The 24788-nt window shown below is 42.1% G+C and overlaps 1 protein-coding gene across 1 annotated transcript in view; it reads right to left on the bottom strand.

The window, feature by feature from the left end:
* DIAPH3 (diaphanous related formin 3) overlaps positions 1-7285 on the bottom strand; it is a gene marked incomplete at both ends in the record, with an annotated part of 231898 nt that extends 224613 nt beyond the window's left edge. The window contains one exon of the mRNA XM_084266148.1: positions 7130-7285. Coding sequence (XP_084122274.1) covers positions 7130-7285 — 156 coding nt within the window. The remainder of the gene's footprint in view (positions 1-7129) is intronic.
* Positions 7286-24788: the final 17503 nt, after the last annotated feature.

The raw sequence follows: 24788 nt of genomic DNA, 5'->3' as shown, positions 1-24788 counted from the left end.
TTGAAGCAAGCAAGCAGTCTGACATGGAACTACACCTCATTGAAGATTATGAACCTCAACACACTGGCAAACAACTGATTTCATTAGACATGGGATACACACACACATTGAAAGCGTGGCACAGTGTTTTCAATATGCTGTCAAAAGGCCAGATCTTTAAAAAAAACACAAAAACAAACACCACCACACACAGACAAAAAACCCTCCACCACAACACCAAAAAAAAAAACCCCAACCAAACACACACACAAAAAAGAACCACCAAACAGTGAGAGCCTTAGGCAGAAACTGGAAGGTACAACTGAACACTGCAGCTGAAGTTCACAACACATGGGGCAACAAGACAGCTCACAGAACATAAAGAGCACTGTGTCTCTTGAAAAGGTCATACATTCCAAGTCAGCATATTCTATGATGAAGCCACTTGTGATGTAACTTCTGCACCACCCAGCTAAGGAAAGTAAGCCAGATACTATTTGGGTGCATATATATTCACAGTAAAGAATCTTATTATCATACACAAGTGAATGATCTTACATTGCACATCCAAACAGTACCCATACTGAAAGTTAACCTACAAAACAGAGTTAAACAAGTTGAGCCACTGTCTATATAATTACTCCAGTGAACTCTGGGTAGAGACAGTGAAGTGAGACAAAGGAATGAGAAATGCCACTTAATTGGATTAACAGTACCAGTTTGATCTTTTGTGTCACTAGATTTATTCCTCTATCTTTGCATATGCATATTCATAAACAAAGTTATATGTAAATGTGGTACGACACATCCAGGCAGACAGGATCAGAATGCAGGAGAATGCCATCTTCTCAGACAGGATTCCAGCCTCATATCTTGAGCATTTTTTCCAGCAGCACTACAGCTCAGTGCGGCCTAGAAACAAGGAAGCACTCCCTAGTACAATATGGGGTACAGTCTGTATCATAGGTCCCTTCTAATTCAGTATATTCTATGATTCAATGATCTATATTTTGGCATCTCTACACTCCACCATCACCTCCACCATCACATAAGCACAGGGTGACATTGCTTATCTAACATTTTGAATAAAAGCAGCATGTTTGAAAGCAGTATGCTGGTACTTGAACTCAGGTCCTGCCTGGCAAGGGTGGACATCGTTAGCATGTCACCAGAGAGTTAGACAAAGTCCGATTTGTTCATCATAAGCAGAATTAGAAGACAGACAAGCACCCAGTCATACGCCCCTGCAATTATGAGGGGGGGGTTAGGCATAGAAAGTAACAGGATTTCAGGCAGTTAAACAAGAATTTCAACATGCATGCCTTCCACAACACTGAATGTGATAAAAATGTGTAAATTTTCAATATACAAAAAAAATAGAAAATTCCCACAGCCTGGTATCTAATTCCTATCTTCATTTTTGCCTTCCCTGCAAAAGAAAACAAACAAAACCACATATAACCCCTCACCAACCACCACACATACACACACACATATATATAGCTCTTTGAGGCATAAACTTGACATGCAGCTACAAGGGAAGAAAAAGTTTAAGCAAGAGGCAATGAGTTTTAGGACAACTGTCCAACTTAAGCCTGAATGCTGAAATTAGATAAACCAAGACTAAGGATGTACATATAAATCGCACAATCCCCTCTGTACCTTTTTAAATTAGAAAGTGAGAAAGAACTCATCACACACTGCCATTAATTCTATCTCCAAAAAGATTCAACACTAGCTGTTTTTGTCCCCAAAGGCCATTCTCCAGCAGAAACAGCAGAAGATTGAAGCAGGGATTGCAAGGAAACCTGTAGAGTCAGTTAGAGAGATGTAAATTGGATGATTACACTGGATGCTATTACTTTAGGATCTCCTTTGTCACAATATTCCCTCAGTAATTTTGCTACCTCAGTCTGTAAGTGCAATTTAGAAACTGCTGTATAACCCCACAGCACTTCCTACTTTTAATTTCCAATATACTACTTCAGCATTTATTTAATGGCTTTATCATACTCTCTCCCTGTTGCTTGGAAAGCAGTCTGAAAAGCAATCAGGGGCAAAATTATCTTAACATGACAGTTTCTACACAGTGATATTCTTTAGACATTGATGAGTTAAACTCAAAATTGGTGCTTACAGGTAAGATTATATAACAAAGTGCCAGAACACAGCACTAAAATTTAATATCATAACCCACAGTGTTAATTCATGCCAACAAAAATAACAGCATGAGGAATTTACAATTTTACAAAGCTGCAATAAAGTGGTTTAGGTAACATCTGTTCAGCAATCATTTCTTTAAAAGACTAATTTAGATTCAAGGTCTTACACTGCAGCATAACTGCAGCAATAATTCAGTCACTTCGTAATTAAAGATATTGACACAGATCGGTCTTACCTTTCTTCACTATGGCAGAGAAATGGAAGTGCCTTGCTCTTAACTACATCTCCCTTTGATTTACAGACACTGTTAAATGCAAGTGTTAATTTGACTATTTTTAACAGGTTGGTGCAAACAAGAAAGCCTTCTTGACTCATATAAATTTCATAAAGAACGTAATAAAAAACATAACCTGAAAGTCACTGAAGATGAGTCAATAGTATACTGAAATTAAATAGAAAAAACTTGAGCTAGAAATTGAACTTAATCTTTCAAGGACTAGTGTCTAAAATATTAGACATAATCCCAGAGAGGTGCAACTGGAAGCCACATAACCTAACACTCACTTTTATGATTTCCAAACATTTCGGGGAGGGGGAGGCAGGGTGGGATGGAGATTCATAGAAAGGATGTGGTAAACAACTGATTTTTACCCATCCTTCCAGCTCAGTCAATGAATACAAAGAAAACGGGTTAAGTTCTGCCATCCTTCAATGCATTTCTGCTTTTTACCATGCCCTAGCCCTCAAGGCTGAATGGAAGAGCTGTCAATAAGCTAAAGTATCACAGTACTATAGAATATCTTTTACTCTTTTAAGAATCACAGACTTCCAAAACCTTGGACCTGCTGAACAAAGCCAAGCCAGTATGTGATTCAAAATCAAACATCACTCCTTAAATTCCTTTTAAACAATCCTGTATACGAACAAAGTATGAGGACTTGCACCTCATTCACACCCGAGAATCACAAAATCATAGGGGTTGGAAGGGACCTTGAGAGATCATCGGGTCCAACCCCCCTGCCAAAGCAGCTCCCTAGCTCATATTGCACAGATAGGCGTCCAGACAGGTCCTGAATATCTCCAGAAGAGGAGACTCCACCACCTCCCTGGGCAGCCTATTCCAGGGCTCTGTCACCCTCACTGGGAAAAAGTTCTTCTGCATGTTGGTGCAGAACTTCCTGTGCTCCAACTTGCAGCCATTGCCCCTTGTCCTGTCTCCACAGACCACTGAAAAGGGGCTGGCTGTTTCCCCTGCATCTCATACTTCAAATATTTATAAACATTAATAAGGTCCCCCCTTAGTCTTCTTTTCTCAAGGCTGAACATTCCCAGCTCACTCAGCCTTTCCTCATAGGGGAGATGCTCCAGGCCCTTAATCATCTTTATAGCCCTCCTCTGGACTCTCTCCAGGAGATCCCCGTCTTTTTTATACCAGGGAGACCAAAACTGGACACAATACTCCAGGTGGGGCCTGACCAGGGCAGAGTAGAGGGGGAGGATCACCTCCTTTGACCTGCTGGCCACACTCCTCCTGATGCCTGTTTACTCAGAAATGCAGGACTTAAGAGATGACATTTGACTGGAATCAACTATTATAACCATTTAGCCCAAAGACTCTTTCTCCCCCTCCAAATGAAGTGTTCTTTAAAAAGAAGGATTTTCCTCTTGCTAAACAAGAAAATTCTTGGAGGTACATGTTAACGATGTCAGCTTTGTCAACCAGCAATCCAATTTCACCTCAAGGTTTGTCAGGGAATCAAATTATTTTACAGATTAACATATCTGATGTGACAGATCAATATGTTGCATTGATTGGAAGGGCCCAACCTGGAACTCATTTTCAAGCCTTCTGCGGTGAGGAAAATTAGACTAATACAATCCAGATGACTCCAGTCCACCGAGCCCGACAGCCAGTTTCATATTTGACAAACATACAAGATATTACAAAGAAGATTCGGGTGACATGGAAGTACAGCACTACATAACCCAAACACAGAAAAGGCTACAGCCTATAGGTCAGAGAAGTTTTAGGTATTCTGACACAAAACTAATTTAACTAATACAAGTATACTGAAGATGTATTACAGGAAGAAGTATATGTGAACACTTACACCACCTTCCCAAAAACACACCCAAAGGAGTCTTTGTAAGGCCACAGGAGGTAGACTGGAAGGAGAGTTTGCCAATTTTAGATTTCATGGTGACAAATATTGTGTATCACAATATCTCAGGGCAAAAATTACAAAGCAGAAGTAAAAAAAGCGCAGCTCCTAGTACCCTTCAACTGAACTACCTCACTCAAAGTAGCTGGTTGACATCTACAGCTATTAACTATAATTGTGCCACTGTTTATGTTTCTTTACCAGAAATTATTAGCCAGGACACACCAGGAATTAGGATTCTGACTCAAGATCACCTAGAGAGCTAACAGCATATATAGCGCACAACCCCAGCTCAGAGAATTACCATTCTTCAGTCCCTCATCAACACCTCAGGGTAGATTAGAAGAGACTGTTTCAGTTGGAAGGGACCTACAAGAATCATCTAGTCAGCTGCCTGACCAATTCAGGGCTGACAAAAAGCTAAAGCTCATTAAGGGCAGTGTCCAAATGCATCTTAAATACTCACAGGCTTGGGGCATCAACCACTTCTCCAGGAAGCCTGCTGCAGTATCTGACCATGCTCTCAGTAAAGAATGATTCCTCATGTCCAGGCTAAACCACCCCCCAAGGAAGCTTTGAACTATTACTTCTGTCCTAACACCAGATCCCTGGGAGAAGAGCTGAGCACCTCCCTCTCCACTTTCCCTACTCAGGAAGCTGTAGAGAGCAATGAGCTCACCCCTCAGCCTCCTTTTATCCAACGCCCTTAGTCACATCTCAGAGGACATTCCTTCCAGCCTTTTCACTAGCTGTGTAGCTATCCTCGAAGCCCATTCAAGAACCTTCACATCCTTCCTAAATTGTGGAGCCCAGAACTGCACACAGTACTCAAGGTGAGTACTGCTAAATACAGTAGGATAATCGCCTCCTTTGACGAATTTTCAAGTGCTTTTGAAAGCTTCAGTTTGACAATAGTCTCATGAATTAAGGATAGCCTCAGTCATCCTTCCTTAAAGAGTTTCAGAAACTGGGTGGGGGAAACAGGGACAGGGCAAAATAAAGAAAATTAACAAAAAAAAAAAAAAAAAAGCCATGCACATGATCATGTACCCTATAACTCTAAGTCACATATCTTAACTCCCTTGATTTTCTGTAGCTAGGTCAAAAATCAACACCATTACTTCAGTGAGTCAGTCAGCTGATGCCCTTATCTGCACGTGCTCAAAACCACTCTTGCCTAGGCAACAAAATCTACACATGTATCAAGCAAGCTGATATGTAGCAAAGAGAAGGCCTTCTCTCACTAAAAGCCATCCAGACTTAATCTAAGGAAAAAAAAAACCCCAAACCCACACAAACCAATGGCTGGTATTACATAAGGAGCAGGTTTATATTACCTTTAAATTATTTCTATTTAAACACACGGTTAGAAAAAAGTAAACATGATGACAATACTATTTCTGTTTTAATACATGGAAAAAGGGAAAAAAGTGGAAAGTCATTGCAATACTTGCTGATGCTTTACCTGTGAAATTCTTAAGCAAATAATAAGTAAAACCTATTGAGACTGACAAGGTCATTGAGTCAAACACAGGCAAATCCACAGCTCCCACTCACCACGGAAATAATCCAGCCATCAAGCCATATACCAGAAACAATATCCAACCTTTTAGAGTGACCAGACTGTATAGGGTTTTTATTTATCAATCCTACACTAGAGCACACCCAGCCATGTCCCTCCCTTCCATAGCTAAAAGGCATGCACCTCCAGTAGATTCACAGCCAATTAAGAAGACAAGCAGGCAGCTTTTGGTCCGTTTGGTACACACCAATTTTAACAGGCAAAACAAGTCACAAGGTCTTGGTTCAAACAGCAATCTGCACAACTACAATACAGCAAGGCTTCCAGGAAACAGGAACGCCGGGAGAAAGCCCAGACCTTCCAGAACAAGTCTGGCCAGCCTATAACTTGGTGTCGCTTATTGGCTGACTTCAACGAGCTGCATATAAAGTAGGACACACATCTATGAACTTGTACTCAAGTGACAGACACTCAACTACTGAATACAGCACAAAGAAGCTGTTGAATCAAGAATCTACAGTATTTATTACAGTATCTGTTCTGTAAGCATGTAATACAGCTTGGAGCAGGTGGGATCAGAGCCAGCAAAGACTATCATATGCATCACCTAAATATGAGGATGGTATGCATCTGCTTTGCACCCGTAGAATATATGTTTGTCAGCTTTAATATGTTTAAGTTTCATAACATCCAGAGAAAATCTGGCTATTCCTGGATGCTTTTTCATTAGAACATATCTTACAGACACATTACCTTGTGGGCAATGACTAACTCTTTCAAGTTTCCCGAAGTCTTGGTGTACTTGACAAAATTCTGTCAAACAGGGCTAGGAAGATTTTGCAACACCCCTTAAAGACCCAAATTTCCATCACTAAAGTAAATAAAGAAACCGAGTTCTGACAGAAGCAACATCAGACTTGAAGGTCTGCTCCGTCCCCCTTACACCTACACAGCTGTCAAACAGACAGCAATGAAATAAACCCTAATGATGATGAGGAGCAACCCGAAAACTTGTTGCAAATTACAGCCGGGTCCTTTCAGAGAGGCAAGGGAGAGGCCAGCTGGCGGGCTCACAGTTCGAAGCCCTGTGGAAGTCGAATGCGCCGTTCCGTGGCCTGGCTGTTCCTACCAGGCCCTTCTGAGAAACCACGGGTCACACTGGCCGGCCCCGGGCGGGCAGCCCTCGGCACAGGCCCAGCAAGGAGGCGCCCCGCTGGGCCGGGCAGTGCCGCCGACAGGCCAACGCCTCAGGCAGCCCCGCCGCAGCGGGGAGATGGGGTAGAGGGGATGGACCCGTACTTACGAATTTGGGCTTCCTGCCGTCCGCCGTCTCCTCGGGGCCGCCGGCGGTCCCGGCTCCCGGAGGGGCTTTTCGACGGAGCCCTTTGTTCTCCCGCCCACTGCGACCCGGCGGAGAGGACGTAGCGCAGTAACGCGGCCGCGGCCGCCGCGGCTCCATGGCCGCGCCCGGGAGAGTAGAGGTGCGATGAAAGGAGCCCGCTGCCCGCGATCGGGCCCAGGCCCGGCGGCCCTGGCCGAGCTGGGGCGCCTGCGATTAGCGCGGCTTAGCTGGGCTCGGCCGGGCAGGGCGCCGCGGGGGAGTGGGGAGGGGCGGCAAGGAGGAGAGCGGCTCAGGGCTAAAGCCGCCGCCTCGGTGCCGCGAAGGACTTAGCGAGGAGCCTCTAATCCCGGCAGCGGCGGCTGCCGTCCGCGCCCAGCGGCTGTCCCCTGTCGCAACGCCGCCAGGCCGCCGCGCGCGCCCAACGGCCGCTCCCCAGCCCCTGTCAGAGCTCAGGAATGTCCCGCCGTACGAATCGTCCCGCCACTGCCGGCCCCGCCCCCCGGCCTCCCCCGCGACAGCCAATCCGTGCCGGCAGGTTGAAAACGCCGCTCCCCGGTTGGCTGGCCTCCCGCCAATCTCGAGTCAACCAGCAAAGGGCCGGGCGAGGAGCCGCGCTGACCGCACCTGCCGGCTCGCGCCCCCTCCTGTCCGCCCGGACTACACATCCCAGCGGGCAACGCGGCCGCCGCCCGTGGCGGGAAACGGCGCTACGCGGAGGGAGTCGTAGTGCCCGAACGGGCGGGGCGCTGGGGATGCCCGGGAGCTGGGAACGGTGTGTGTGAGGGGACTGTGGGCGCACGTCGGCTTTCTGAAGGGTTCGGGGCGTCTTGCTTGGTTTTGTTGCCTCTCGGGAAGTTTTCCGCTGCCGCGTAACGGCGGCCGCCGCCCGCCTTCGCAGGGTGGTTCCCGTCAGCGAGCGCGCAGGCCAAGGTAACGTCCCTGAGGGAGGGGGGTGCCAGCCGCCTGTCTGCGCCCCTGCCTCCCTCCCCACGGCCCCAGCCGGCTCTGTCGGGGCGGGAAGGCGATGCCAGCAGGGCCCTTGTGTTTTGAGGCGCGGGTGCCTCCGCCTGAGGGGTTACGATACACCCCCACCCCTCGGGAAGGACCCTTCCTTGGTCCCGCGCCCAGCCTTGCCTTCTCAAGGATCTGGCGGTCCGGAGCCGAAGGAGGGGCGGGACGGGCCACTGCCTCACCTCACCTCACCTCACCTCGCTTCACCCCTTTGGGTTGAGATGCCGGGTTCCCAGAGCCCGGTTTTGTTAACAAATCCACTTTGATACATCGAGCCACGACTGGGCAGGTGAAAACTGGTTCGTCTGTGTAACTCTTGAATATATTTAGAGACTTGATTTTATATTTAAACATGTTTTTAATATATTTTCTTTATGTTATAATTTATAGGAGTTTGCTGGCACTGGGCCAAGAACGCAAAATAAACACCAACAGGTGAGGCAGAGGTCCTGTTCAAAGCAATGGAAGTGTTTCCATCGGCCTCCAGGCCAGGATTGTGTTGTGTGGCCCAGACGGTCTCTGCGGAGGAGCCGTTAGCTGTACTAGTAAGGCCAAAGGAACAGGGGGCACCCACAACCTGCATTTGTTTAGTGCATTCTGTTTGCTTATTTAACAAAGACCTCTAAGGCTCTGTGGTTTATGGGGCAGCACACAAATAAATAGAGATTTCATTATGCTATAGACTAGCGAATTGTGTGTGGTTTAGAAAGGAAATGAATTCTCATTACTGCAATCAATACCTTGCATTTATCTTAAAGTAACGCTAGTTAGAATAGTGATGCAAACTGGAGACCTATATAGCAGAAAATCTGTTTCCAAAACTCAGTGTTCAATATCAAGAAAAAGAAGGCTAACCCTCAGCATTCATATTTCTGTTTTCTAAAAGAGAAGCGGTTTCCTTTTTCTTCTACCAGTCATTAAGAAAGATACTCGAGTTTCCATGTTGTTTTTAACATTTTTTTGTGTTGAGTGCAATGAAATTAAAATGCAACAATTGCATTCGCTCTTTCCACGTGGTTTGAGGGACTTTCATTCCAGTGCAACAATATCAAGATCATGGTCCTTCAGCACGAGTTACACGGTCATTGGCCTATGAAATGCAATGACTAGCACTGGTCATGGAGCTCTGGTGAAATGCAGCAGAATTCAGCCCCAAACTGGATTTCTGCAGGACTTGGGTTTCACATTAGGGAGCTGTGGGGCTCTGTAGAGTAGACACTGGAATTATCTGCATGCATTAAACTGTTTGTCCTTTGGCACATTTCTATAGATGTTTTGTAAATTTATATTGGAATTCTTTGTGGAGAGTATAATTAGCACAACACTGTTTAATGTCATGGTTAATGATTTCCTGGAACATTTGATTAGAAAATTAATCAGCCTATGTATGAGTATGATAAAGCTGTTTAAATGGACCTCCTAATTGCACTAGGGTGGAACACAATGGCTTGTGCCAATATATCACTTTCAAGGTACTGTGTTGCAATAATAGAGAAATACTAAAGGGAATAATTTATCAGACAGTTTTACTAAGCCAAAAGTAAATGTTAGTACTTTTGATCAATTATTATTTCATACTACTACTCTTGTGCTTGTTAGGTGCTTTGCAGAACAAATACACTCTTCCAACAGCTTAGTTGTCTGGGATTAATCATGACTGAGGAAAAAATTGTGGGAAAGAAATAAATCAGTAACACTATAATTGTGCAGAGATTATACTTGGAATACATATTGTCTGGGACATGCATATAGCTAGGCAATTTTGCATTATTTTTGTTCTGGAGTGAGAATTTTTTAATTATAAAGTGGGAGATAAAAAAAGTGTGTGAAGTTAAACATATGGACATTTGCAAAACTGGCCTTTTGGATTGATGGATTTAATTAGACAGCCCATTCTGATCCTTTACTGTGACTCAGGTCTTAAAACAAAACAAAAAAGAATACCTTCCTAATATTCACTGTTCCAGGGAGGCAGTTTTCCACATAAATCCTCACAACACAGCATTTGCAAGCTGGCTTTTGACTGAGTTCAGGCAGTTCTCCATATTTCATTTGGAGATGCCTAGTTCTTGCCTATAAGAAGAAGATAAAACAGTTAATTAACTGTTCTCTAATTAGGTTCATCCTCTTAAATTGTCACATAAAAGTTATGAGGGATTTTGTGAGCAGTGTTGTTGTTTTTATACAGCAAGCACACAAGTTTAACTGTCTTTATTGCTAACACTGTTTAAGTACCCTAGCAAGCAAAACCTTCCAGAGTCATGGTTCAGGGGCTTGGCAGAAGGAAGTCAAATGGTAGATGCTCATGTCTTTTCAGGACAGTGGACAATATATATTTTACACCTTTCCTAACATCTCGCTCAAACAATAAAGTAGTTACACCAAGTTACAGGGTTGTCAAACTCAAAACGCTGATAAAAATTATGTTGGAAAAACACCATCAGTCTTCCTGTTGTAAAGAGATAACTGATGCTGTTTGTTACCTAAGGAACTCTTTTTAACAGTTGCATTTTCATACTGCAACAGCAATCATAAATCATTTAAGTGTATTACAGGATAATATTCTTAAATGTAACCTATGGGTGCTACCTAATTTTCACAACATGGGTGGTTCACAAAACCCATTATTCCATTACTGAGATAATGGGTAGATAAAATTAAAATTGTTCATCTATTCTAGTCTAGTCTATTACATTTACTGAGGATCTTGGCTGTTAATAAGTTTATAATTAATAAATTATTAAATTTCCCTTACAGCTATTCACACTCTGTTCAAATAATAAAGGCTTATTGAAGAAAATTGACTGTGTTTGGGTTTTTCCCTGTAAACCAGCTAGAATTCTTGCGTTTTTTTGCACATCATTTCATTGCCAATTTGTCAGTGTCACTGCCACTTATATTTCTGTGTGTCATCTCTGCTGTCCATTTGGAGCATAGACCAGGAAAAATGAAAATCAGTATCTAGAACTCTGTCCTGGGAGATCATGGTTATCAGTCCGAAAAAAAAAAAACAAGCAACTAGAAATTTGCAGCCCAATAAGGCACCAGCCTGAAATTCTTAGAAGGGAAAAAGCTATTAAGATGTTTTCTGATGTACAGTTATGAGCAGCTACAGAGTTAGGAATCTACTAAAATGTGACCAAAAAAGGATTTGGGGGTTTAATAGCTTGTTGATTTTTTTCTTTTCATAAAGGATTGAATTTTTCTTTTGCTTAAGCCCATTGTTGAGAAAAATTCTGTTATGAATCTGTGTAAAGAGAATCTGAGGACTGAGTTTAGGCTAAACCCTCAGAGACTGTAGTTTTCTTTGAGTTTCCATGTTTCAGTAACAAGATCATTTTGATCACACAATGCTTAAAGAATGTGCCAAGTTACATGTCTTCCAGTCTTGCTTTTTATAAATGCTGCTCTCACTCTCGTCTGTCTGACTGCTCAGTGAGCTCCATACCCTTGGAAATACTCAGAACACTTGTTTATCTTTCACTAGCACCCTGGCAGACAATTATGTATGTGCCTAGCTAGTATTCTGACTACTTTAGGTGGAAGTAGGGCTCTATGGCAGGGGAGATAATTAAAGAAAATGCTGTGTTACCCAGTATATCGAATTGCCTGTAGAAACAAGCAGCTTTGAGCCATTTGGATCACAGACAATGTGAAGTTGAACTGATCAGACTCTTGGCACATATATTTTATGTGCTTTAAAAATGTCTGAAGTCAAGCATTCTGAAAAAAAAGTTGTTTTCTTTCTTTTCTCATAAGAAAAAATATGTAGTGGATGTATTTCTTGTAATTAATTTCTGCTATCACCAGAAATACTTTTGGGAATTAGAAACTTGTTGACATTGATGACGATTCTTTCTTGCTGGGCATCTTGGTCAGTCACACCTGCAGAATGATGGGTGATCAGTGTTAAGTGTCAACACAGTGTGTATCTTTCACCAGTTATAAAGAGTATTCAGACTGTGGAGAAGCCTGAAGGACAACAGGGGTCTTTTCTAGTTACCCATGACGGTAAATTCCAGGCGCTGAAAAAAGATGCAAGTAAAGGCTTCAAGCAGACCTGAAGCTTTGGCTGAGTTTTGTCTTTAAAATATTTTTCTACATTTTTAATTATTGTATGGGATTCCCTACTGAAGAAAACAACAAGCAAATGGTTGTAGCAGATTCTAAAGCCTTGAGAAAAGAAGACTGAGAGGGGATCTGATCGATATTTATAAATATCTGAAGTATGGGATGCAGGGGGAATCAGCCAGCCCCTTTTCAGTGGTCTGTGGAGACAGGACAAGGGGCAATGGCTGCAAGTTGGAGCACAGGAAGTTCTGCACCAATATGGGGAAGAACTTTTACACAGTGAGGGTGACAGAGCCCTGGCACAGGCTGCCCAGGGGTGTTGTGGAGTCTCCTCTGGAGATATTCAAGACCCGTCTGGACGCCTACCTGTGTGACATGTCCTAGGGAGCTGCTTTGGCAGGGGGGTTGGACCAGATGATCTCTTGAGGTCCCTTCCAACCCCTGTGATTCTGTGATCTGTACAGCTGTCTTTACTCAAGAATGTACAGACAAGCAAGGCATCCCTAAAGATGGCATATGTCACAATCCTGTTATTGACTTTATATCACTCATGGCTTTTTGAAATGTCAAACAAAATTTTACATGGAATGGATTTATTCTGTCTCTTTTCTAGCTAGAATTTAAATTAAGGACTTCGAGAAGTAGTTGCAGTCTGAATAGCACCGTTCTCCTTTTTGAAAGCTTTCAAAGTCACCCTGTTAAAGATGAGGATATAAGAAGCGGGAAAGTAGTTTGCTTCATCAATTTATTGTGGATTACATGTTGCTAATAATTTCTCACAAAATATTTTAGGCTGGCCTCTCATTCAACTGCGGAAATTTAATATACCTCCTTCAAGATACTGCCTAGATGGGGAAAATCAGTAAAGAAGTCCATTATACAGTTCATCAAATGGATCTTTATGAGGATATTGGAGATGTGATTTGTGGCACTATTTAGGATACATTGCATACCACATTATTATAAAGTTCAGGTTTGTAATTTAATCACGGGCCAAATTATCTCCAGTTCTAACTCCAGTGGAAGTGACTAGGCCAAGCCTGACAGCTGGTATAAATTATAAATCCTAAGCGGCCCGGGTGTCACGGGCCGCAGTAAAGGCTGCGCTACATCGTTTTATACTTCGTGTGGGATCTTCACAGCCGCCCAAAGAATTAAATGAGCTGCTCAAACCTGGTCTGTTCTACCCTTATGCTATTAAATGTTCCCAGTAAAATTATTGCACGCAGTTAATTTCCCCCAAAAGAAAATAAATAAGTTTCCAGGGGAGAAAATGGGGATGAAGGGGTTTTTTTGTGAACATAAAGGTCTGCGGTAGTGTGATCCAGCATAGAGACTTTTCAGGGCATTTACTATAAAGATTTTAAGACTTATGTCAGACTGCTGGGTTGTAATTATTTTCCATTACTTCTTGATAACTCCCTGAATTCCTCGTAGCTTTCCTTTTTTAATATACTTCTGTCTTTTTTTATGATTCGCTTTCCAGATTTGCTTCTAAGATTCTGTCTTTTATTTCTACTAGTGGTAATTTATATTACGTCCTACTAGGGCACGATACTGTCTGCTTTCAAAAGTACCTTATTTTATTTTGACAGATGTATCACTTTGAGATACGTACAAATATAAACACATACATGTGTGTGCATATATAATGCTGTTTATGAAGTGGTTATGTATTGAGGAAGCCTTGCAATTGACTATAATTTGCTTATATAGTTTTCATTTCTCTTTGACTGATTTTCTTACTCTAATCCATCTTTGAGGTTTTTATCGTAGTTTTGTAGATATAAACACGTCATGGTTACTGCAACTTAATGCTCAGTTACAGTGAGTTCTGTACATGCACATTGAGAAAAATGCTTCCTGACATTAAAAATTAAAAAAAACCCATCATTTGGGGAAATTCCTGAAATACATTTCATATGAAACCTAATCAGCAATGCTGCAGGTTACCAAAGTCACTTAGTTGCTTTCAAATCTGTGTATTATTTTTTGATCTTCCATTCCTTGGCATGTGCAGTGAACAACTTATTTTTTAATGGCTCCCCAGCACACACAAGCTTCTACTGTGTGCAGTGTGTTACCTTCTTTGTGTTACATAGATGCTTGCTCTCTCCTCAGCAGAAGTGGAAGAACGTTCTTGGAGGGCATGCTTTGCATCAAGAGTACTCCTCCAGTGTAGCATAGCTACTAAGCCAAGTTTCTTCTATGAATTTTCTTAAGTGTCAGTTTTATGGCAAGTGTGAATCAGAACAAACTTCACAAGTTCCCATTTTCCTTCACCTGTGATATAACAAATGAAAGCTGTTGGTTAAGAGAAATGAGTGCTTTCACTTATTTTTACAGAATATTTCTGTAGAAATGAGGGAGATGATTATGTTCAGTTGTGATATAGGGGTTATGCTATAGGACCTAGAGATTAATAGCTCTCAGGTATTTACAGGGGAAAGAAGATGAGAGAAAATGCATCGTGGTCATTGCAGGAGTGCCTTTCAGCTGGCAGCAGTTGACATTGGCTTCTCTTTTCAGTTCATTGTACCACAACCTGACAGCATGAAGACTTCTGAAACCAAAATGTATTTTCCAGGAAAAACGCAGGGCAGTTGACGTGTTTTCTGTGACTCTATAAACGGAGAATTTAGAGAGAGCAAAATGTCAAACTGTGTAAATGTCAGGGTATGGTGAGAGCCAGCTCTTCCTTAGGGATGGGGAGCTGACAGAGATCTTTCTCTCCAAATTGGAGAGAGACGCTTTTGATGGATGCACTGTTTAGTGGATGAGGAATTGGCTGGATGGTCGCATGCAGTGGTCAATGGCTCAATGTCCAGATGGAAATCAGTAGGAAGTGGTGTCCCTCAGGGGTCTTTATCTGGACCAGTGTTGTTTAATATTGTCATCAGTGACATAGTGGGATTGAGTGCACCCTCAGCAAGTTTTCAGACAACACCAAGCTGAGTGGTGTGGTTGACACACCTGGAGGATGGGATGCCATCCAACAGGACCTGGACAAGCTCATGAAGTTCAGCAAGGTCAAATGTAAGGTCCTTCACCCTGGGTCAGGGCAATCTCAGTATCATTACAGGCTGGGGATGAAGCGATAGAGACCAGCCCTGCTGAGAAGGACTTGGGGGTGCTGGTGGATGACAAACTGGGCATGACCCATCAATGTGCACTTGCAGCCCAGAAAGCCAACCATGTCCTGGGCTGCGTAAGAAGAAACATGGCCAGCAGGTTGAGGAAGGTGATTGTAACCCTCTACTCTGCTCTGGTGGGACCCACACTGGAGTACTGGATGCAGCTCTGGGGTCCCCCAAATGATTGACCTGTTGGAGTGAGTCAGAGGAGGATCACAAATATGAACAGAGAGATAGAAACGTGTCTCCTAACAAGACAGACTGAGAGAGTTGGACTTGTTCAGGCTGGAGAAGGGAAGACTCCAGGGAAACCTTATTGCAGACTTTGAGTGGTTAAGGGGGGCTTATAAGAGTGAAGGGGACAGACTTCAGTAGAGCCTGTAGCAATAGGGCAAAGGAAAATGGTTTTAAAGTAAAAGAGGGTGAAATTCAGAGTAGATCTAAAGAAAGCAATTTTATGATGTGAGGCTACTTGGTCTAGTTGAAGATGTCCCTGCCCATGACAGGGGGGTTGGTCTCAATGATCTTTAAAGGTCCCTTCCAAACCATACTTTAATTCTATCAGATATCATGGCCAACAGGACAAGGGACCTCACCAGCCAGGGCCCATTCCAGCATTCTCAAACAAGGAAAGCAAGACCAGCCCAGGGATGGTAGCTGGGTTCAAAGAATAGTCCAGACCATCAGGCAACTAGGTGATGATGAGGCATGTCTGAGGTCAAGACAGAAAGGCCAGAAGTCAAGGTCAGGATCAGCTCCAGTGAAGGTAACGAGGGTCAGACACAGTCTAGTGATGTGTGGGCATGTCCGCAGTGATGAGACAGGTGAATCTTGGAAGTCACACTATATATCTGGATAACAGGATTCATATCTGACAGCGTGCAGGTCTGTCCTCATTTCTCTGATGTGGTATCATAAGCGATACAATTTATCCTGTGTGTCCCATAAGCACCCTCATGAGGCCCAAGATCTTTGTTCGTTACTTCTAGAACCAACATTACTCTGAGAAGGAAAAAAATCTGTTCTGTGTCTATCAAGCTCTGAAAAATAATGTAATTTCTTATCCCCATCTGTCCACAAATCTGCATTCTTTTTTGTCCTGGTTTTGGCTGAGATCAAGTTAATTTTCTAGTGCTGTGTTTTGGATTTAGGGTAAGAATAATGACATTTGTTTGTTGCTAGGCAATGTTTACACCAAGTCAAGGACTTTTCAGCTTCTCAGATTGCCCTGCCAGCGAGGAGGCTGGCAGTGTGTGAGAAGCTGGGAGGGGACACGGCCTGGACAGCTGACACAAACAGGCAAAAGGATGTTGCCAGTTTTTTTTGTTTGGCTTGTTTTGGGTTTGGGGTGGTTTTTTGTTTGTTGGTTGGGTTTTTGTGGGGGGTTTTATGTTGTTGTTTTTGTTTTTTTTTTAATTTCAGTCTTTTTTCAGTGGTGCCCAGTGACAGAACAAGGGGCAATGGGCATAAACTTGAATATAGGAACTTCCACCTAAATATGAGGAGGAACTTCTTTACTGTGAGGGTGACAGAGCACTGGGACAGGCTGCCCTGGGAGGTGGTGGAGTCTTCATCTCTGGAGATATTCAAAACCCGCCTGGATGTTGTCCTGTGCAGTCTGCTGTAGGTGATCCTGCTCTGGCAGGGGTTGGACTAGATGATCTCCAGAGGTCCCTTCCAACCACAGTCATTCTGTGATATTCCATACCATATGATGTCATGCTCAGCGTATAACTTGAGGGGAGCTGGCTTGGGGACTAGCTGGGCAATAGTGGTCTGTGGGTGGTGAGGAATTGTAAGGAAGTGTGCATCACTTCTTTTGTATATTATTACTATTAGCATCCTTTTATGTAATATTAAACTGTCTTTATCTCAACCCATGAGGTTTTCCTTTCTTTCTTTTTTTTTTTTTTTTTTTTTTTTTTTTCCCCTGATTCTCTCTGCCATCCCACTGAGGGGGAGGAATAAGTGTGGTTGTTTTGGTTACCCCCTGGGTTAAACCACAGTATTTTCCATTCATGAGTTGATTCCCCCTTGTTTTGAACAACCATGCTGGTACCAATGAAGAGGAAATCTCAAAGAAGTTAGGATAACCTTTGACAGTTTCAAAAATCAAATAGGGAGTCATGAGGGAATCAATCACAGTACCCTATTAAATGCTCATAAAGTTTGTTATTTACCATTATGTTGTGTGAGTTTCAAATCTGGACATCAGATACATGCCTGTTTTTCAGCTAGAGAAGCATCAAAAAAGACCTCTCTTAGTTCCATCAAAAGAGAGAATATGAAGACCTGTGCAGGCTTGCAGAATGGGGACTGGACTGGGGGATTTAAAAAAAATTATCAAAGTGATGGAGCCACAAAAATGATCAAAGGGCTGGAGCACCTCTCCTGTGAAGACAGGCTGAGAGAGTTGGGCTTGTTTGGCCTGGAGAAGAGAAGGCTCCAGGGTGACCTTATAGCGGCCTCCCAATACCTGAAAGATGCCTGTAAGAAAGCTGAGAAAGAACTGTTCATGAGGTCATGTAGCAATAGGATGAGGGGGAATGGTTTTAAACTAGAAAAGGGGAGATTTAGGTTGGATATTAGGAAAAATATCCTACAATATGAGGGTGGTAGATCACTGGAACACGTTGCCAAGAGACATAGTGGAGGCCCCATCCCTGGAGATATTCAAGGTCAGGCTTGATGGGGCTCAGAGCAACCTGATCCAGTGAAGATATCCCTGCTTACTGCAGGAGGGTTGGACTAGATGACCTATAAAGGTCCCTTCAACCTAACACATGCTATGATTCTACAATTAATAAACACAGACAAGCTGCAATAGTCCAGATATGAATGCTTTAGATGAATAATGCTTTTAAAACAGCTTTCCTCATGTGAATTACAACATGGAAAAAAAGGAATAATGTTGTCCCAAAAGTGATTCAGGGGACACTGGATTAAAAGCAGTACACTGATAAACTCTTTTTCATTCTTCAGTGGAACTAAGAATAGAGCACATACACAATTCTCTGAAGAACAGCATACACATACACAAGAGCAGTGTGCAGGGCAAAGAGCTTGGCAGCAAAGAGCTTTATGTATGAGCTGGTGCTGAGAACTGAGGGTTGAAAGGTACTCATCCTAAATAAAACTGCATTGCTTACTCATGGCACGAGCTTGACTCACCTGCCCTCCACAGCAGTGTCATTCACTGTAAGACTCTTGGTCCCTGTAATGATTACATCTGTGATGTGACTTTGCCGTGGCCCAGCGTGCCACCAAGTCAGTAATGATGCCAAGGTTGAGTATCGTTACACCACAAATGGGAAAGCATTTCCATAAAGCAAATAAAATATGTGGAGGTTTTGTAGCATTTATACATAGGGGAGATTTATATTCTCCAGTTTAGGGCAATCTAAAAGGTAAAGAACTAAGCTATGCTCTTTCTGTGATTAATGAAGTAATGCTGAACTGAAGCTCTCACTATAGCTAGTGAAGACGAACTAGCTCCTACAAAAGGCAGTTCATCCACTCTTAAAATATGAATCTAAAGCCAATGCAAAGAAGGACCCCTGGAGATCCTTCTCAGTCTTGACTGACTACAGAAGATGCCTCAATACCTGGCTTAGACTAGATCAGTACCTTTTATGTGCTGAAGGTGAGTTAAATCTCATTTTCTCAAACTATTCTGGGGACTTCAGCAATTTGCACTCGATAAATTCCCTCCCGCTCACTAGATTTTATTAGACATATTCATATTAATTCACAAAACAATAGAAATACTTAAATAGAAATGTTAATAACTCATTGGAATTAACAAGATTCTCTTGTTATCCTCAGAGAATTAAACTTTGAATAATCATACTCCCAAGATAAACTGCACATCTCTGACAATAGTTTTTGATAGCCTGAAAATTAAAGACAGATTTTAATGACTCCTTCCCTTACTCCTTTTGCTGCAGTCTGTTATCACTGATTTTAAATCTACTTCAAAAGCTGTGGGAAGCATTAAGTTGCAAATACGCTCTCCTGTTGTATGGACTTACTTGGACAGCGACTAAAAGGACTGATACTGCTAGCAAGTTAAACGTTCTAGCACATTTTCTAGTACATCTAGTTACATGTTCTAGCACATTTCCTTGATGAAATCTATTCCATCTTTCATCTTCCCTTCTCCCTTCCCCTCCCCCCTTTTTTGTTACGATATGTTTCTGCTTCTCTCTGAATTACAGCCTGTCTCACTCTTGGGTGTCGCGTCTGTTTTGTTCTCTGCACCTCCTCCCTCTCTTCTACAAAGAGACAGCAAACTTTTGGGGCACTGCCTAGTTTTTGTCCACAGCTCTAGTAGCCCATCGTTCTGCTATAACAGTCTTCTTGATTAATACACAGGGCTTGGTATTTATGTTACATGCAAAAACTACAGCACCCAGACTACTTGGTTTCTAAGCTTCGAGTTTCTTCCTACAAGTCATCTTAGTATGACTTGTGATGGTGGTTGGGGGATGGATATAATTACCCATTTATGTTTCAAGTGGAAACAGAGGAAAACTTGGCCCATGCATCTAGAACTTGTCACTGTACAACCTTTTCTTTTAAACTGGGAGATTAGGCAAGCTGCATTCATCCAGATTCGGTCTTAGGTAAAGCATGGCTTTGCAGTCAGCTAGGAGTTGTATCCCTTTGATCCATGCTGACTGTGTTCTAGGAAGTTGTTTGATTTTACTCTTTGTAAATGGCAGTTCTTGATTTCCTGTAATATTTTGCATGGTAGACAAAACCTTCTTTCAGTAACAATGCGTTAGCTGGGCAGTTGCAGGCAAAGTGCAGAATGGTTGTGGTGGGGTGGTAGGACCAACATTCATCGCAAGCTGATAACAATGATTTTGAACATCTTAATTGGAGATCACAGAACTCTGTGTAGTGTGAAATAAGATGTCTGGATGATTGTAAAGATTCTGACTGGTCCTCGTGCTGGTAGCCTGCAGGAGATTTTAATATCCTGAAGTCACACCAGATGGGCAATCTGCTGCAGCATACACCTTGGCTCCGTTTTAAGCTGCAAGGGTTTGATAGCTGATGTCACCTCAAGGGAAAAATAATAAACAGCTGCACTAATGACATTTTTTTAATCTCTCTACTCGTGAATTACCTAGGCTTTGACTGATGCAATAGCCAGCTTAGGATAACTGTAGAAAGGCACAGACCTTCTACAATACCAAAGTATAAAAATGCACAAGGGGATCAGAAATGTAACTGGAAAAAAGTAACTATTATACTATTATTTAACTGCCTTATGCACAGCTTCTCTGTGCAAAATTCAACTTGTTGTTCCAAAACAGGTTTGGAAATGCATGCACTTATAAGAACAAAACAGCAACGGAATCCTGGTTTTCAAATGAATATTGTAAAATTATACAGGTAAGATTTTGATTAATTTTTGTAGCTGCAAGAAATGCAGTCAGTTTTCTGGATCAATGGAGTTATTTATTCTGGGAGTGAGTGGACAGCAGTACCAGCTCCAAGGCTTTGCTGGATAAATCCTTTCATAGTGAATCCCATGGAAGCAACTTGAGTCAATGGGACTTCTGTAGCCCTTGATCACCGTCCCCAAGACTGGTCTTTTGGGCATTTTAATATTGAACAACTCATAGCTTCTGGAGTTTCAAGGTGCTGTGTTTGTATTCAACATTTTTGACTCACCTGTAAATTCAGGTTGGGTTTTTTGTGGTGGTGGTGATGTTTTCTTTTTTGTTGTTGTGTTTTTTTCAATCAGGTGTTTCAGATTATATAGCAAATATGTCATATTAAAAGAAATGTGAGGAATTAAGAGCTGTTGTTACAAATGGTTGGTTTTGAATTGAAAAGCCAAAGGAGGAACTGTAATAACTTGTATTCTATTATGCAGAAACATTTAGAACTGGTCACAGAATAAACAATATCCCATTAAGTGCTTTGCCCTACCGTAGCTGCTGCACACAAGTACAATGAGTAAATGGTCGAGGAAATAGCCCAAGTTGAAAAACGGGACATGTAAAAGATCAGTAGAAGTTACACCTGGATTGTGAGAGGAAAACAAAAAAATTAAGGAGTAGTACATTTGCCATCTAAACACTGAACGACGAGGAAGGCGATCAGAAGGTCCCTTATTGCTGACTACATCTGGTTCTGTTGTGTCACTTGTTATGTTTCATGGTTTTTCATTAACTCAAGCTAATTGTCAAATAACTTCATTGTGATAATACACTACGAAGCCTGACTGACAATGGGGCCTTCCACACAACTGTGAAATGCATAGAGGATGCTTTAAAAAAAAAAATTTAAAAAATACACAAGCCTGTGAGTGATTCAGGGGCCAAATGCATAATGCCAGGAAAGAAACGACATCTGATTGTAACTGGAAACTGGAGTTTACAGGATTAACAGCTGAAGATACAGAATTAACACGTAGAAGCATGACATAGCTAGCAGCTGCCTGGGGACTGAACTCAGGAGGGCCAAAATAGGCTTAAGGAGGGTCAACATGCTCTGACACAACAGACTTGAAGGACAGAAAAGAAAACAGGCATATGCTTGAGAGACACATGGCTTCAAATTTGGATACAGATCTGTCCATGCTCTGCTAACCACAACAATTATCAGCGTGTTAAGTAAAAACCAAAATCGACCCTACTACTCTGCAGAAGTTACAAGTGATAAACGTGGGCCTACATCCCAGAAAAAGATCATGCCAGTCCCATCACTGATCCTGGTTATCCCCTCAGTTCAGTAATATATAAAGTTCTCTATGTAACAGGGCATTCAATTTGGCCTTTTCACTTTTTCAGAGAGTCACACTGTGTCAAAACCTGACACTGGGACAGGCTGGGAATTGCTGGAAAGCCACTTCATAGTTCCAGGCTATTTAATACACACCTCTTCAGGAGACTAAACTCCCAACATTTTCCAAAGTCAGGACGAGATGCTGTCAGAGCCTGATACTGGCTTTAATTTTCAGAAAAAGTTCTTCCACTTTCTGTCTCTGTGATTAAAAATCTTGTTGGTTTGACTGTTCTTCTTTCAGAATCCTACAAAACAAGGCAGAAGGAGGAAAATTATATGGGACTCTACTCCAGCACATTGTGGGATAACTTATATTTGACTTGCCATGAAGAGGCTGAAAAGCCAGACAGGTTGGAGTGATTTGCTTTTTAAAGTGTGATTTGCTGAGATAGGCTGCTTCTTTCTGAAAGGCCACAGACAAACCAATTACACTAAGTCGAAAGAAAATGACTTCATATCGTTTAACTCAAAGACAACATATCCAAAGTGGATTATGATAGACAAGGCTGCCTTATGCTTGAGGCCTGCTCAGGAATAAGTCACGCCATGTGCTATGCACCTCTGAAGTACTGATTAATGAACAAAACTCTTCCTGGGGAAAAAAAAAGAAGTCTAAATGCCTCTTTTTCTAAGTGAGGATGTATTTTTTCATTGAGATGCACAGTACAGTACAGTGAATTAAAGGCATTTTGGAGTTTTGTAGCTGAATGTCATTCCCTTTAAATGAGGTACTGGCAGCTAGATGGCTTTGATTGCTGCCAGCTGTCAATACCCCTGAGGAAAGCAGAGATACTTCTATGATGGAAGAGGAACAAGAAGCCTGCTGATCAAACACATCACAAGTTGTGTCAGAGGATTACTGAGTTAAATAAAATAGATGCGTGTTTACACTCTTCTAGTCATAAACAAGCTGTCTGAGAGGGGTTTTTTTAATGTTTTTTTCTTTTTTTTTTGGTGCAGAGAACATTTCATACTCAGTATGTTAACTGCTTTTTGTAGCCTCTGTTCTTGCACTTATGGAATACATGTCTGTAGATGGAGAGGAAATGAAATCAGCCATTTAAAAACATCTATCCATTTTCCTTGGGTCAGTATCATGTAAGCAGTCAACAGGAGCAAAAATGGATTACTTTTTACTGTTACTCCTTGTAGTAAATGGATATATGGGCTAGAACTTCAAAACTAGATAAAACTTGAAATATGTGGTTAATTCGTGGATCCAATACTTGCTGTGCAGTACAAGTCCGGGATTGGTGCTGCGTACAGTCGGTTACTTACTATTAGTTTCTCTAGGTGTAATTTAGAAGTACACACTAGATTATGGGTAATTTTGAAAAATGTAGTCCATATGTTTTATGAGCCCTTTTCTGTTTTTTCTCATTACATGGGCTTACTCTCAGTGTTCAGCAGAAAATTAACTGAAAACAATAAAAGAGGAGGTTAAGACAAAGCAATGCAGTTTAAGAAGTCTAAAAAAAGTCTTTTAAAAGTTTAAGTCTGTATACTCCTATGCATTACAAATGGTTGAGGATATAAACTGGGTTTTTGAGTTGGTACATCCTCCTTTAAAGCCTTCAGTGCTAGCCAAGTGACACATTTCAAAAGTCCATGGAATTGATAAATATTGAGCATATAGGTAAATAATCATAATAGAGGTACCTATTATCATTAATAGAGGTACCTGGAGAAGAGAAGGCTGCGGGGGGACCTCATTGCAGCCTTCCAGTACCTGAAGGGAGCATATGAACTGGAGGGGATTCAATTTTAAAGGGCAGACAATGACAGGACAAGGGGGAATGGATTAATACTAAAGGAAGGAAGGTTTAGATTAGATATTAGGGGGAAGTTTTTTACAGAGAGAGTGGTGAGGTGCTGGAACAGGCTGCCCAGAGAGGTGGTGGATGCCCTGTCCCTGCAGGTGTTCAAGGCCAGGTTGGATGGGGCCCTGGGCAGCCTTGTGTAGATCCAGGCCTGGAGGTTGGTGGCCCTGCCTGTGGCAGGGGGGTTGGAGCTCTATGATCTTGGGGGTCCCTTCCAACCCAGACCATTCTATGATTCTATGATTCTATACCTGGGAGGACACATCCAACCATAACAATCTTAATAAAGAAACAAAGAATATCTAATTATCTTACATGGTAGGGAAATGTGAATTTTCTGTATATTTTATTCCTCAAATAAAAAATAGTGGTTTGGTTTTGTTTGTTTGTTTTATTGATAACAGCTAAATTTAATGCAAATTAGCTTAAATCAATATAAGAATATATCCGAGCATTGTATGAACACCAAGGTGTCTAATGTCTGCAGAAATTCCTTATAAAACTCATTGTGCCTTCTGGGGCACCAGTCACTGCAAACAATTTTCTCTGTGTTTGTAAGGGACTAGAGATGTGCGTTAACAATCGCCGACAGAACCATAGCCCCCCTCTTCTCTCTGGCCCTAACCCCATCTTTCCTCTCTCTCAATCACCATGAAACCTCATCCCCACAACACCCACGCAACAAAGTGAATTCCACCCATCAGGAATGGATATACATCTTGTTTATCTCAAAGTGGCTTATCCTGAAGCATGTATCCCAAGTCCTCTGTGCATGTGCCC

Source organism: Gallinula chloropus (assembly GCF_964237585.1).
Source record: "Gallinula chloropus genome assembly, chromosome: 1".
Taxonomy (NCBI): Eukaryota; Metazoa; Chordata; class Aves; order Gruiformes; family Rallidae; genus Gallinula; species Gallinula chloropus.
Note: the sequence above shows the minus strand (reverse complement) of the source record. Positions and strands in the feature narration are given on the sequence as shown.